Source organism: Eubalaena glacialis, chromosome 3 (genome assembly GCF_028564815.1).
Source record: "Eubalaena glacialis isolate mEubGla1 chromosome 3, mEubGla1.1.hap2.+ XY, whole genome shotgun sequence".
In the NCBI taxonomy this organism is placed as follows: Eukaryota; Metazoa; Chordata; class Mammalia; order Artiodactyla; family Balaenidae; genus Eubalaena; species Eubalaena glacialis.
The window spans coordinates 73,053,706-73,068,869 of NC_083718.1; the positions used below are offsets into that span (position 1 = coordinate 73,053,706).

Below are 15,164 nucleotides of genomic sequence, written 5' to 3' on the forward strand. Positions count from 1 at the left end.
AGAGACTGGACCTCTCTAAGCCCCAAAGAGTTTTTAGACATGTAGAAAGGTTCAAGTCAAGATGAGTTCAAAGACATGTCTGGCTTAGGCTTGAAAAATTATTAGGTTAGATGAATTAGTGGCGGACAGAGTTGGAAATTATGATGGCCATTCCCCAAATTCTTTAAAAATCATATTATATTGATTATATAAAGGTGGTGTAGTCCTGCCCTTTCAGTGAAGCAGGGGACTGAACCAGGTAACTCCCAGCCCTTCTAGCTTTCTGTGACTTTACAGAGTGCAAGAACCATGTCCTATTGATATTTGCATTCCTGGTACTGGATATCAGAAGGTTCTCAATAAATCTGTCAAATAAAGCATTTATTCATTTACTTAACCTGGTTAGTTGTTCCAGACTCAAGTCAGTCATGCCTTCTGCCTTATATATCTGTGAATCTGGAGAATATTTAGGGATCCAAATACTTAATATTTAAAGATGTGGAATAGAATTTCCCAAAACTCACTTAGAGCCAGGTATAAGTAGATTTTAAAAATGTACCAAAGTTAAAAATAACAATTGGATTTTCTTAAAAAGAGGTCTAATATTTTCTCTAAAAACAAACTTGTCTAAGAACATGGAACTCCTTCCCAGACGGCAAGAAAAGGGCCATCTTCTGAAATCAATACTAACTTTTCCCCACAATTAAATTCAGCCAATTTAATTAGCTTAATATGTACCAAGGTCTAAAGGGGCTATGCCACTTTCAGGAGCAACCACAAAAACAAACTGCCCTTTTGAGGTTGTAATTGTTTTTTCTTTATCAAGCAGAAGGCGGGGTCGACTTGAGTCTGGAACAGCTAACCCAATCCTAGCCCAAGGACAGCACGGCTGCAAGGACAAATGCGGGCCCAACTGGACAGGATGCTATAACACATCAATTCCAATGAAAACAGCATGGCGTCATTGTCATGTCAGAGATAGGACTATTTCCCAAAACACAAATTTATCTTTTCCTTATAGCTTTGAAGTATTGCCTCTCCTCCTGTATTTTCTTGGGAATGGAAAAAACATCATGCTTATAAGTAGAACAGGGATACTGGAAGAGGCCTTTGACATCATCCAGCTCAACTGTCCTTTTTAGAGTACAGGAGACTGAGTCTTATCGAGAGAAAGTGACTTGTCCACAGTTACACAGGCAGAAAGTCGCAGAAGTGAAAGATGTGTACACACATTATAAATGTGATCATGTTTGGAGTGATTGTATCACTAGGTTTGAGATCAAGAAAATTCTTTGTGACTACTTCTACTTCTACAAAGAGATAAGGAATCTCCACAGAAGGATATTTATTTTATTGTAAGTCCATGGCATGGCTTTTTTGTGCGGCGGGGAGTAGGTTTCTCAAACTATTGCTGGTTGGTCTTGAATTCCTCTCTTCTGCTATATAGCTTAATTTCAAATTCCCTCCTAAACTACAAAGTTGATTGGCTCCCTTGTCCTAGTATTCCAAGAACAGGAAACCTAATCTCAGATAAAGTGTTGAATGAGACTGAAAGTTAAAATACATCTTGATTGGCATCAGGGTTTCTCCAACTTGACCTGGATATATTATGATGTAGCCTCATTCCCCGAGGTCAAAAATGCTATTGATGACATATTTATTGAAGGAATGGATGAATGAATTAATGAATACATGAATGCATGAATATTTGAATATGCCATTGAATGATCTGGCTTCATTCATCTTCTGTACCTTTAAGGACTTTCACCTGGCAGCTGGTGAAAAACAGTGGATGGCATATGAAATTACAATATTGGGATTTTTTTTTTTTTTTGCTTCTCCAACTATTGTGGGCTTAAATAAAATGCTGTTCTAGTCTCGAATGCTCAGTTGATACGGTATTAGGGCTGAAAGGCCTCATCATGTAAGAAGCTAAAGGGACTTACTCTATTTCCCTTTGGCTCTGTCATCAGGGAGAGCCAGGCTTATAAGCTTCTGGAAGGTGGGAGTCCATCTACTCTGTACTGCTGCCTTCAACCCTGCAGAGATTGGTTCACCGTGTTCAAGCCTATCCTCACTCCCTTTACCCCACAGACTGGGGCTGTTCACTGGTCCCTGGCTGCAGCACCAGAAGGTACCCAAAGGCAACTAACTGGGAGTACATCTGTATATGTTTTAATATCTTCAAAATTCACATTCAGCTTGGTAGAACGATTAAAACTTCATATAATTAAAGTGAGTTTTTAAAGATCTGCATATGATTTTAATTATCACCCTCACTCTCCAGTCTTACAAGTCCACATGTGGCAACATCTTATTAATATATACTTTAAGTGGAAGGAGGGCTCTCAGAAGTAATTAAGAAAAAATGAAAATGATGGCAGGTGGCCAAGTATTACCAAGTAACCCCTGTGATGTCTAAATGCCTGAAACGTGTTCACTTAAATAGTTCTCTATTTTTGTCCCAATGATTCTATATTTTGTTTATTTTCTTTGTAAATGTCCTTTTGTCCCTTTGCCTAACATGGGAGAAAGCAAAAACAAAAATGAAAACATGTATGTTATGGTTTACAAAGATCAAAGCTTCATCTCTATTTTTCCACTACTATAATTATCACAAAGCAAAATCAATGAGATTTTTCTGTCATAAACTGACGTTAATGGCACTTTGCCTTTATAGAGAGAACACTAACGCTTTATTTCTATTTTCACTTAATCTCTTGAATAATGAAAATCTTATAGGGGTATCTGTCAACATTTAAGATGTGGCTGGAGTGAACTCACTCCCTTAACTCACATTTTATTTTATTTTTTAAAAATTTATTATTATTATTTTTTAATATTTATTTATTTATTTGGCCGCACTGGGTCTTAGTTGCGGCACGTGGGATCTAGATCCCTGACCGGGGATCGAACCCAAGCCCCCTGCATTGGGAGCACCGAGTCTTAACCACTGGACCGCCAGGGAAGTCCCCTCTCACATTTTAAAATAATCAAAAATAATTTCACCCTAAAGACTAATGCTTTCTGCTACCACAAATCTCCGTGAATTCAAAGGGAGAAGTTCATGTAATGCAAGCTCTTCCTCCTTCCCTCAAGATCCAACTGAAAGGGGAAGAGATAGGGTAGGCTAGAAAAGATGGCAGAGACTAACTCAAATGAAAGAGTTTTCTGGAGAGAGGAGCCTACAGTTGAGCCTGGTGTTCCCTGAGTGAACAGTAGGAATCAAAAACCATACTTGTAGGGCTCCAGAACTACTAAGCTGAAAGGACCTTAGAGCTTGTTGATGGGATACATTTGACAGATGAAGCAATGATACAGAGATGAAGAGACTCGCCAGAAGAAAAGCCACAAGAAGGATCCAAGTTTCCTGACTTCAGGTTGCTGCCACTATCCACCCGTTTGTTTGTGCAGGTTCTAGTTCCACGTCTGGTAGAGAAAGCAGTGAGAACCCCATGAGAAACGGTGTTCTCCAGGCTTGTGGCTGCCAAAGGGGAGTGGGGATGGGGGAGGGAAGGATTGGGAGTACGGGGTTAGCAGATGCAAACTATTATATATAGGATGGATAAACAACAAGGTCCTACTGTATAGCACAACTATATTCAATATCCTGTGATAAACCATAATGGAAAAGAATATGAAAAAGAATATATATATGCATAACTGAGTCACTTTGCTGTACAGAAGAAATTAACACAACATTGTAAATCAACTATACTTCAATAAAATTAAAAAAAAAAAAAGAAAGAAACGATGTTCTCTTGCTATGTAGATGGCTACCCCACAAGCAGGTTTTGATAAGGGGATTCTTTTAGGAAAGAAGGTGCTAAAGAATTCAAAGGGATAATTCTCTTGACAATATCATCACTCTATAACTTCATCTATTTAATGCGGATCTGACTCTTAATTCTCAGAGAATCTGCCTTGGTCAAAAAGTTTAGAAACTTTTTCCAAAAAGAAAGACTTAAGAAGCTTTTTGAATTAAAAAAGATAGTCTATTTGTGGGTTAGTAAGGCATTTAAGAGAAAAATCATTACTAGGTATTTTACAGCTGTTACATAAGATGTGGCATTTTTTAATTCAGTGGTAGCTTGTCTTCTGATTTATTCATTCAACAAACATGTTTTGAGCAACTAATATATGCATTTTGGGACCACATGCGTATTTGGGAATGAAAGACAAAGACTGATTGAGTGTGTCTGTGCATATATCTATAAGGCAGGGGAGTGTGTGTGTGATAAAGTGGAGAGAAGAGGGGAAGGAGGGCTAAGGAGAAGAAGACAAACAGCAAGGAAGAGCTGGGCGTGGGAGAGTCAGTGTGATTTGGGGAGTGAGGGGGATGGATAGGTAGATGGGGCCGGAGCGCGGAAGACTCTGAAAATGTCCGACTCAGGGATTAAACTTGCTTAGGTGGGCAACAGAGAAGTGCTCTTGATTTCTGGGCAAGGAATGACAAAATTCTGGGGATGTGTGCAGGAGAAAGGAGACACTAAAGGCAGTAACGGTAATTAGGAAATAATCACAATAGCCTAGCTAATGAACTATTTCTAGAACGAGGATGGTGGCAGTGGGAAGGGAAACGAAAGAGTGGATGTGATAGCTAAGTGATCTTTCAGCCTGTCTAACTGACGGAGAAGTGAAGTAATCTCCCTCCATCACTTAGAGCCACTCTAAACCCAGTAAGCATTGCCTGTTGTCATTTGAGAATACAAAGCACTCAAAAAGGTATAATTTAACACAACTTAAAATTGATACCAAAGGAACAGACCGTATCATGATCAGCCTTTGATTCATTTACCCTGCATCTTAAAGACCCAGGGTCTTTAACGCTCCCTCTGGCTAAGGAAGGGGGTCCTTAGGCCTTGCATAACTCTGTATCCTTGTCGAAAGTGTACCTTTCCATCAGAAGAGAAAAAAGTGACAACTGTGTCCTAACCTATCCTCACTAGGAACTACCTACTGGGAAAACTGCTCACACAAGAGGAGGAAAAAGGTCAAATTAGAAAGTTACCACTTATAACTTTTCATGCTGCATTCATGTGGAAAAACTTGTGCTTTGCCAAGCCCATTCCTACCTATTTTCTCATTTTCCCTAAAGCAGTCATGAAGGTACTAAAGGTGAGAATTACTGGCCCCATTTTTTAAAAGACAAGGTTTGATGCCTGCCCATGGGCACATGAGAGTTACAAGGACCAGAGTCTCCCAACTCCCACCGCAGGGCTCTTACCACCACACCTTGCAACCCGATCACTAAATGGCCTTAGTTAAAGGCAAGCCGTCTGAACTCTACAAGATTTAAAATAGACGCTGGTTGGATAAGATGTGAGTGCTGTGAAAACCCAGGCAGGGGAGTAGATAAAGGCTGCCCAGAAAACGTCCTCCACTGAATGAAACACAATCCAGAGCCCAGCTGGGAATTCCATTGCCGCCATGGGTTTTGGAATTGTTTTTCTATTTCTATTTCATTGGCTCGAATCTTTCATTCCTGTCCTTGTCTCTTCTTGTCTACCTCCTTTTCTCTCTCTCTCTCATTTCTCCTAGCAGCCAGTGCCCCTCTCTGTACATACACATGCCTCGGCATCTAATACCACTCTCTAAAAATACGTCTCACAAGCTTAGTCTCCTGCAAGGTGGCACAACTTAAAATTGATACCAAATGAACAGACCGTATCATGATCAGCCTCTGATTCATTTACCCTGTGTCTTAAAGACCCAGAAATAAAATAAACAGTTCACAGGGAAAAAAAATTAATGCAAAATGAGAGACTCTTTCAAGTGGCATTTTCCAGCCCAGTTTTTGCGGTGGGCTTATGTAATCAGACATAATGATCTGCACATGTTTGGTTACACTATTTCAGAAATGATTCCCAGCCCACCAGATGACGTCAGAGGGGCCAACGTTGACCCCCCAGAGTTTGAGTGCCGCTCTCTTCTGTGCTACCCAATTAGGAAAGAAAGATGCCAAATAGCAGAACTGTCAACCCCACTTCCGCCCCAGTCATGTAGACTTTCTGCAGTTCTCTTTCTGAGTGCGTCCATAGTCTCCTCCCCACACTCTTATACTTTCCTCATGTTCCTCTCTTCCACTTACATACAGAGCAAAACTTCTTCTGGAAAGACCGATCTTCTAGCTCAAAAAGATCCAGGCAATGGATAAATGCCTATGTGCTTGAACCTCCCCATACAAACACAGAACAACTTAATTCATTTGGAATCCATTTTTGAGAACACAATTCTCCACCATGGTATCTTGGATTTTTTCTAAGCAGGCGTCTGATAAGTCAGCCATGAATACAGGAATAATAATTAGTATAAGCACAGGAAAGGAAAAATTCCTCTGCTCTGGAAACCCTTTCTAAAAAAGGGACACAGGTGCCCCGAGTATGTTTAACAGGGTCAGCTCTAACCTCCCTCCTTCCCTCCCAGAGAGGAACTTGATAAATGTTATATAAGCTCAGAGGAGATTCTGCCTAAGGAAGGTAGAAAATAAAGAATTCCTAATTGGAAGGGGCCTTAAAAGTCACCAAGACAGTCATCACCTGGTACTTAACTCCCTTCTATAACATCCTGACCAAGTAGTTAGCCAAACAATGTCTGAACGCGCCAATGACGGGGAATTCTTGGCTTCCAGAGGCAAAAGATTCCTTCTTTGGACAACTCTGACTGTATCTTACAAAGGCCCTTGAGATGTTGAAGTGAAATCTGTTTCCCTGAATCTTCTACTCAGTGATCTATCCTACCTCCCTTTAGATCATTCACGATGAATCCAATCTCTCTCGTTGATGACAGCGTGTCTTAAACTATTACTTACCACCCAAACCTTCTCTTTAATGGGCTAAGAATTCCTAATTTTTTCAACCGTTCCTCATCTGATGAAACAGCTGGTATCCTCGTGCTTCCTTCCAGGCTGGCCATTGTCATATATGATTTCACCAATGCAGAGTTAAAAAGCTATCACCTTTTTCATTGCAGATTCCATATCTCAATTAGTATAGGCTAGAATTACATCAACACACTATGCCTACCTTTCCTACCCTCCATCCCCAATTTATTTTAATCCTAACAACAGAAACAACGACAAAAAATCCTCACTATCATCCAATCATAGTTTTCTTAGACAGTTCTGAGCCAATAGTTCTACTGGAGCATCTTATGACCTCTAAAAGCCCAGGAAATCACCTCTGATCTAAAGAACAGCCTCCTTTTCCAGGCTGCCCTCTTGTCCCAGCTTGCTGTCATCGCTGCTGAGATAGCGGACGATTGATCTGAGAAATCAAGTTGGATTGCTGTCCCAAATCTACACTCGATTCTCCTTGTGTCTGTCTGATCGATTTCACTCTGTGCGACATAGCTTGTCGCTATGAATTTTCATGCTAGTCAGGAGCCGCCAGCGCACCCAAGAACAAGTAGAAGATGGTCTGCACCCCTCCCCATCTCTTCAGTATACCCAGCCTCTGTGTTAATTTTTTTTAATCGTCCTTAGATGGGAGAAAGGTTTTTCTTTTTAAGACCACAGACCTGGATGCAATGGATTTCGGCTACTGGTTTTTCTCCCCAGGTTCCCAGGCCCCCGCTTGTGGGGACGTTTCCTACCACTGTTGTACTAGGTGTCACCTGTTTAGCAGCCCCTCTCAGCTGAACGCATGTGGCCGCAGGTGCCATGCAGACACTGATTGTGTGTGACAGCCCTAGACGCCAGCTGCCTGCATGAAGCCTGCCCAATCGCCACTTTTTTTGAGGGTAGAATGCTGCCGATGGCATGACCGATACAGAAACAAGAAACTAGGTGACCGTAAAGCTAAGAAGTCCTACTAAGTGGCATTCTGAGCCCTATGGCTTTGAACTAATTGACAGTGATAGAAGAAAAACAAAGGGTGGGGGGGGGGGAGCCTTGTTTTCTTACACTGATGCCCTGCGGACTGTACATCTGACTGGCTGCGAGTCCGTCACTGTATCCTCCTGTCTGGCTGATAACATGGCGAAGGGTATCCACCTAAACAGATGAACAACAACAGAGAGGAAATTAGTCAGGGAGATGCAGGGAAAGAGAGGCACATCATCATCACACAGGCTACCATTTGGGCTCGCCAAATTAATGCGATCACTGGAGACATTCTTCCTGGGAAAGGAACCATTAGGAGGAGGCTGGGCCTCCTCTCTATGCCGAATCCACTATCCTTTCTGATTTCAGTAAGCAAGACAGAAAAATGGTCAAAGAAAGCTGGGATTCCCAACACTGAAACTAATTCAACAATGCTGCATGAGAAGGCAGGGACTGGGTGATAGAGGGGCTGAGAGTGGGGAGAGTGAAGGGATTTTTCCCTGCCCTCCAGATCATCCTATCTAACTTCTTTGCTGGGGATCCTACAAAAGTCAAGGTTCTGTGTAGAGGGGCTTGGCCAGCCCCCTCACAGAGAGAGCAGGGTGAGACTAATGTTGTCTTTCTGAGGACTTAAATGATGGCCAGCTGTTTAGTCATTTGACCAAAGTCTGACCATATCTCCTCAAACTTGTTTCCAGGCAATGTTTCCTGAGCAGGGGGCTGAATCACTGGCCAGTTGGTCTCTTCCAGGCATGTAATGCTTCCTGCTCCTCTTGCAGGGTGGGACCCTGGATGGGCTTGGCTAAGAACTTCCCTAGCGATTCCGACCCAGAGCACAGGACTTCACCCTGTCACATCAGGCTGTGTGCTGACACAGGAGGATGGCTTCTGAGCTGTCGTGAAGGCGAACTGCTAACTAGAGAGCGCTGAGGGTTTACACCACACGCTTGATTTTTGTTTCCCAGCATGGACTTAGACTCATCACCAGAAACCCAAATCCCTTGACCTCAAGGATGACTAAGAAGATGAGTTTAGTCAACCTGGCTGGGTGTTTTTCAAGGTTAAAATGAAAACGTGGGATACTAAGGTATGTGCCTAGTCACTCATGACCTCTATATTGGGCAAATGTGGAGTGTGGAAAAGCAACAAACAAGAGAGGGACCTGAAAAGTGAACTGATGGACTCAACTCCTCCTCCCTTTCCCTTTCATGAGCAAAGAATACACTGGGTCCACTTGCCCGACGGGCCTTAGTCACTCACCCTGTGCTTGCCGCTCTCCTGCCTTCCTAGTGTGACTGACAAGCCAGAGCCAAACGCATTCACAAAGTGTGGACGAGATTCCCCACGACAATGGTTGTCTTTGATTCGGTTTGGTTGTTGGTAAGGTTTTGTTTCTACATCTCTCTCTGTCTGTCCGTCTCTCTCTCTGGACAGAAGCAGGAGGTGCCAATCCGACTGAGGGCTCTTGGACGCTAAAGCATTCACCTGGTGGCACATTGGCTGGGTCCCTACCTGTGATTGCACGTTGGCTCCAACCTGGGCCCCTTGGTAAGAATCCCCATTGAGTGACTGCACGCTCATGAACAAATCTCCAGAGTTTGACATGTTAAAAGAACTGGAAGAACCTGGAAAGGAAAGAGTGAGGCACCTGAATCACAGAAAGGAAAAGGCTTAACCCCCGCAACTAACAGCCAAGAGGAAGAATGACATGCAAAGCAACCCCCCCAGATAAAAACTAAAATCAAAACAACATCAACAGAGTCTGGTTAGTAGCATGAAGAACAGAGCAAGCAATAAAGGGTGCATATCATTCATGTTATGCGAAGCCCACATCTCACTGCAAGTTGCCCATAGGACTGCTTCCCCTTAGCAGCTTCAAGCTGAGAAAGGAAACATGTATTCTTCTCAACTTGCTCTGTTTGAATTGGAGACAGACTCCAGACCCAAGGTCTCTCTTTCATGCCTCTAAAATTCTAGGATTGGCTGGGGGACTGCGGGCTGGAGACTACAGGCTGGTCAATGGTGCTTCTGCCACCACGATGGAGCACGTGAGCTATCTGCTGGATTCTAAATAAACTAATGCTACACCCATCTACTCTCACATGGGGAGCAGCACCTGGGAGGGGAGGGCATGAAGGCAACGCTGCACAGTAGGGCTGGCCCTGTGATATGAGTCACCAACATTCCTGATTTCTAGAAAGAAGGTGATGTTCCCTGCTGGGTGGCAAACAGTCCAAGAGAACCATGAGGACTGCAAAAATAAGTGAGAATAATATGCTCTTCTCTGCCACCTGCCATTTTGGAGGAAGATGAGACAGAAAATGGACCAGGAATTCTCAAGCATGCATGAAATATGAAATGATAGTAATAATAATAATAATAATAATAAAGTGAGTCTCCAGAAGAGCAGTTAACTATCTGCTTCCTCCTCCTAGAGTTGAAGCTTTCTCCCAGACTTAACCTGTAGGCACCACCCGGGTTCCACGGGTTCCACTGGTTCCACTGTGGTAAACCTAGTCCCCCCTCAACCTAAACACAAGGCCGTGGAAAAGCTTAATATTATTCTGAAGCCATCGTGCAGCTCAGCGCATTAGGAAAGAAAGCTCAACGTGCAAGGTTTGGTTAAAACATGACGTTAGCCTGGAAAAGGAGAGACCTCAGGGACCCAGGTCAGTTCCACTCTATTGTTTCCATCCCTGTATTGCTCAAATTGCACTCCTGCCTTTGAATTCTGAGACAGCCATCATCCGTGTGGAATCGCCCAACAATGATTCATGCCCCAGCTCTGACTCTCTTTTATCCCAAAATAGGGATTTGTGCCGTCCTAGAGAGCTGTCTCGCCTCACATGAAGAGCTGCAGCTAAGCTGAACGGAAGGTTTTTTTGTTCCATGGCAGGACCACTTAACTAGCAACGACTTCTAAACTCTGCCACTCCCCTCTACTATTCATGGTATCCTCATCCTTCAAAGGCAAGAGCCATTTAGAGGAACCAAATGATTTACTTGAGGACAATTTACTTGGGGACAACCTCAAGTTAAGGAACATCTCCATTCTGCTTTGTTCTTTGGGGTGTTCATCCTTATGCAAGGAACCAGCTGAGTATTTTGCTACACACATGGATCCTCTACTCTTAACTCCCTTCTGATGGGAAAAAGGGATTGCTTTCTTTGGGGGGGTGGGGGACAACTCAAGCACCATCCAAAGAACTATGACATCCTGATAACTCTGAAACATGTCCTATGTATGTCATCTGGCACACATTTCTCGGTTTAGCTTATCTGAAAGGAATTAGAAAAGTTGGATCTTAGGCAAAAATAGGTACAAGATTTGACCAGGTGTGGCTTACACCCAATCAGTGGGCAGAGGCTTTGGCCTGGACCTTCCTTCCATTAATGTGGTGCAAATCTTTCAAACAGTCCCCCCCAACATGTGGGTGAAGCAGTGCGTAGCACAGATCACATTCGTATGTTAAGATATATAAGATCCAGGCATCTGTGTCCTAGTTACATCCCTCTCAAATCTTTCTTTCAACCACAGCAATATAACCTAAATATTAAAAGCCATTTTATAATAAGTATTACAACACATGCTCACAGGTAGATGTTATCAGAACCAAGAACCGGCAGCTCTAAGAACCCAAATTATAATTGTTTATATGATATCAGAATTTTTTTTTCCCCCGAGAGTATTCAGTTTGAAGCCCAGGTATCTTATTTCTCTCCCAACCAAATACCATGTAATAAACATACACTCTACATGCTTGGTTGATGGTTTATTGGAAATTAGCACACAGACTGAGAAATGGGAGAAACTTCCAAAGGGCTACACTGATGCCAAGGAACATGGCACCCATGGAATCATGAAGGCACGGAATGTGCCATTTACAAGATATACATTGCAACTGACACAGATGATTTAAAAAATATATGTGCATTGATAAATTGTAAATATGTCTGGCTGCCTAATGTACATAGAGATAAATATGCACATATCAATGTACTTCATGTACAAATGCGTTTAAATCAGAGCAGTAATCGCAGAAGGGGTCCCTGTGCTTTTGGCCATGCTGTTTCAGCATTTCATTGTCTCTGTACACCCACGTACAACACAGCCATGGCTCCTGCTTCTCTGATAAGTAACTAGAGGCAGTGATTTCACTGAGGAAAGAGACCAGGTGTCATGAATATTGCAATAAGGCAGACACAAGTCCACACAAACATCTAAGTAATGAGGGGAAGACTCATTCCATCTGGCACTGGAAGTTGGAAAGAACTTATCCTGGATTGGATAAACTCCTGGGAAGGATGTGATTCATAGACAAATAGCATGTGGGCTCTCTCGGAGGTGCTGTGGAATTCTCAAAGAACTAAAACAGAATTACCTGGCTTGCTGAGAAGGTCAGTCTGGAACCTTACCTGCAGGTGGCTATAAAGTGATGGCAATGACTAGAAGCACATTTTAAGATGTGCTTGCCAGTTAAAAGGTTCTGAATTTGGCTTGGGAAGGGAGGCAAGTAGCTCGTTTAAGCCGTAAACCAGACAGCTGGGGCATGTACAAAGCTAAACTTGCACTCAACTAGACAGAGAAGTGATAGATCACCTACAGATTCTGATGCATTTGCTCATGCAAACACGATGTGGAGACGTGTTAACAGCCATTTTCATAAAAGACAATTTCCTGAACACTCTGTTTCTACTCTAAAGAGTCTCCAAGAGAATTACATTTGTTCAGGGGAAAAAAAAAAAAAACCAAACTCAGTTAACTTCAAAATCCAAAAAATAGAATACTAATGATAATATCTCAATCTAGAGCAGGGTTTCTTGACCTTGGCACTATTCACATTTTGGGCCAGATACTTCTTTGTTGTGGAGGAATATCTTACGTATTGTAGGATGGTCAAACACATCCCTAGCCTCCATCTAACAGATGCCAGGAACATCCATCCCCCTACAACTGTGACAGCCAAAAATGGCAACTTACTGAAATTGAGAACCAATGACCTAGAACAAGAATGAATTTACTTTTTCTTCCTAAGGAACTTGAGGTATTTTAAAAGTATTAGCTCATTATAACTCACAGCATTTTTAGGAAGCAGATGGATGGCAAGTATTGCCTTAATTTCTGCAATCTAGAAGTCAAGGCTTCACACAGATTAGGTGGCCAGTCTGATCGTACTGGACTCTATTTGCCTCCTATACCATTTGGAGGCTCAAATATAGAGTCTCTTTGCTGGATGTAAGCTTAATTATATCATGCTCACTTCTCCGTTTTTCATGATTTTTCCCTCCAAATTAAAATAAAACCATTGTTACTTTCTACTCAGGGCAAAGTACAAGAGGGAAAGGTTATCTGGTTCAATGGGAAACCAGATAACCTTCAGTAGGTGTGCATGTCCAGGTTCTAGAGTTCCAATTCCAGGAGGCTGTGTTTTCATTTTCCACAAGGGAAGAAACATAGGAAGAAAGAACACAGCAGAAAACATCAATGGGATAAATTCTTTCACTGGTTTTAAAAAACAAAACCATGAGGGTTCCTATGGCTTTACTAGCAGTGTCAGTCAACTTCTCTGGATGTGTTACCGCCTCTCTAACCATGTGTACTATACATAAACTTCTCTTAAGAAGCCAGTGTCCAGGGTCTTAATATGATAACCTTCCACCAACCCAGAAGAACACCAAACTTCCTATGAGGGGCATAATAAGAATATGTTAAAGGGCTTGCTGCTAACTAATGTCATGGCTGAATCTACTGTTGTCCTTGACACACACAAACACATACAACTAAGCAAAAGAATTCAAATCTGTGGGTTCTGAGCCTCAGAAAAACGGGGATTGCTTAGCTAATCACAGGTCCTGCTAAGATATCAATGCTGATGCTATGCCACAGAAAAGATCTGTAACCCATAAGCCAATTTCTTTCTTCTTGGATATTAAAATGTTCTCCAACCTTCCAAAATAGATAATCCAACCTTCCTAAAAGGGCCTTATTTTTCTGAGATATTAACTCTTGCTTTCATAATCTCATCAAAAATAGGAAATTGAGAAGGTGTCACTTTAGGTCACTCCAAAAGAATTATGGACCCAGGGTTATTAACTATTGCTTCAGTTCGTCCCCATTTTTGTTTCTTTTTTTTCAAAACTTAATTTTCTTGTCTTCTCTCTATTCTTCCTCCTTGCTCCATCCATTTTGCCCCACTCTGCTGGTGTAAAATACGAAGCATTCCAAGTATCTCGAAATACTTGTTAATTCCTCACAGGCCCTAGCCCTACGTGATTTTTATGAATTATGCTTAAGGAAATAGGAGGCCAGGCATATATCAACAAACAGGGATATTTAGAAGAGGCCTAAATAAAGATACTGAAGTACTGCTCTCCACACAAAAGCCTCTAGAAGGAATAAGATTTACTTGCAAAATATCTTCCTTGCAGTAGAAATGAGTATTTATATTTAGTAAAGCTTCTGGAAAAAACTCCTGCTTCGATACTGAGGATATAAAAAGTTCCCAGGTTCCAGAACTCTAAACTCAACTAAAATATATTTTCACTTCCTAACCTCTTATTTAAAACTTGCTATTTCAATTATTATTTACCCTTAGGAATTATCAAAGAGCTGGTATACAACATTATATAAACACCCTATGTGAAAAGCTGAAACATTTTAAAGTTCTCCCTTTATCTGTGTAGCGATTTGGGTTGTGTTAAGAGCAAAGAAAAGACAGAAAAACCCATTTATAACTTTTCCTGTTAAACCGTTTATCTTTTAAAATTCCATGCTATCGCACATATACAATAGTATTTTCTTTTGTCTCTATTTTAGAAAAAGCACTACAAAGGGGTTCCTCTGCATATTATTTCCAACAACTTATGCACCACTGGAAAGCTTAGCTCAAATTTTCCATAATAATTTACTCTGTGCTCAGAATAGTCACATGAAGTTTAAGCCACCAGAAAAATTCCTTAGAAAACTGTAATCACATACTGATATTCCAAGAGAGCCAAAATAATTCTTAAACACAGACGAGGGGGTTAAAATGCTCACTTTTCTCTTTTCAAGTGCTTTAGGAAAGAATAAAAAGTTAGGGATTTAGTAATGAAGGGAGTCCACGGGGCCCTTCTAAAGACTGTCATAAATCATGCTAAGCCATCTGCGACGCAGATATATCAGGGACAGGAAAAAGTCATTTTGATATCTGTTTTGCATTATGATAACCTTTGCAAGGGTATCGAATGTGTTTTTGCTAATGTTGACAGAATTGTACTTCTTCCAAAGAGACAAGTGAAAATGTTTGCCTAGCAGTACAATTCAACTAGTGTTGCTGGGTCTGAAATGCTTAATAATTGACCAGATGGGGAAGAAGGAAAC

The 15,164-nt window shown here is 41.7% G+C and overlaps 1 protein-coding gene across 7 annotated transcripts in view; it reads right to left on the bottom strand.

Moving 5' to 3' along the window:
• The window catches only part of PBX1 (PBX homeobox 1), a 315,946-nt gene that overhangs the window by 56,459 nt on the left and 244,323 nt on the right, over positions 1-15,164 (bottom strand). For 5 of the 7 annotated variants that reach the window (XM_061183157.1, XM_061183156.1, XM_061183155.1 and 2 more), the window contains 2 exons: positions 9,314-9,426; positions 7,883-7,972 (listed from right to left, as the gene is read on the bottom strand). In XM_061183157.1, the coding sequence (XP_061039140.1) occupies positions 7,883-7,972; positions 9,314-9,426 (203 nt within the window). The remainder of the gene's footprint in view (positions 1-7,882; positions 7,973-9,313; positions 9,427-15,164) is intronic. The other 2 variants (XM_061183159.1, XM_061183160.1) reach the window with 1 other exon arrangement.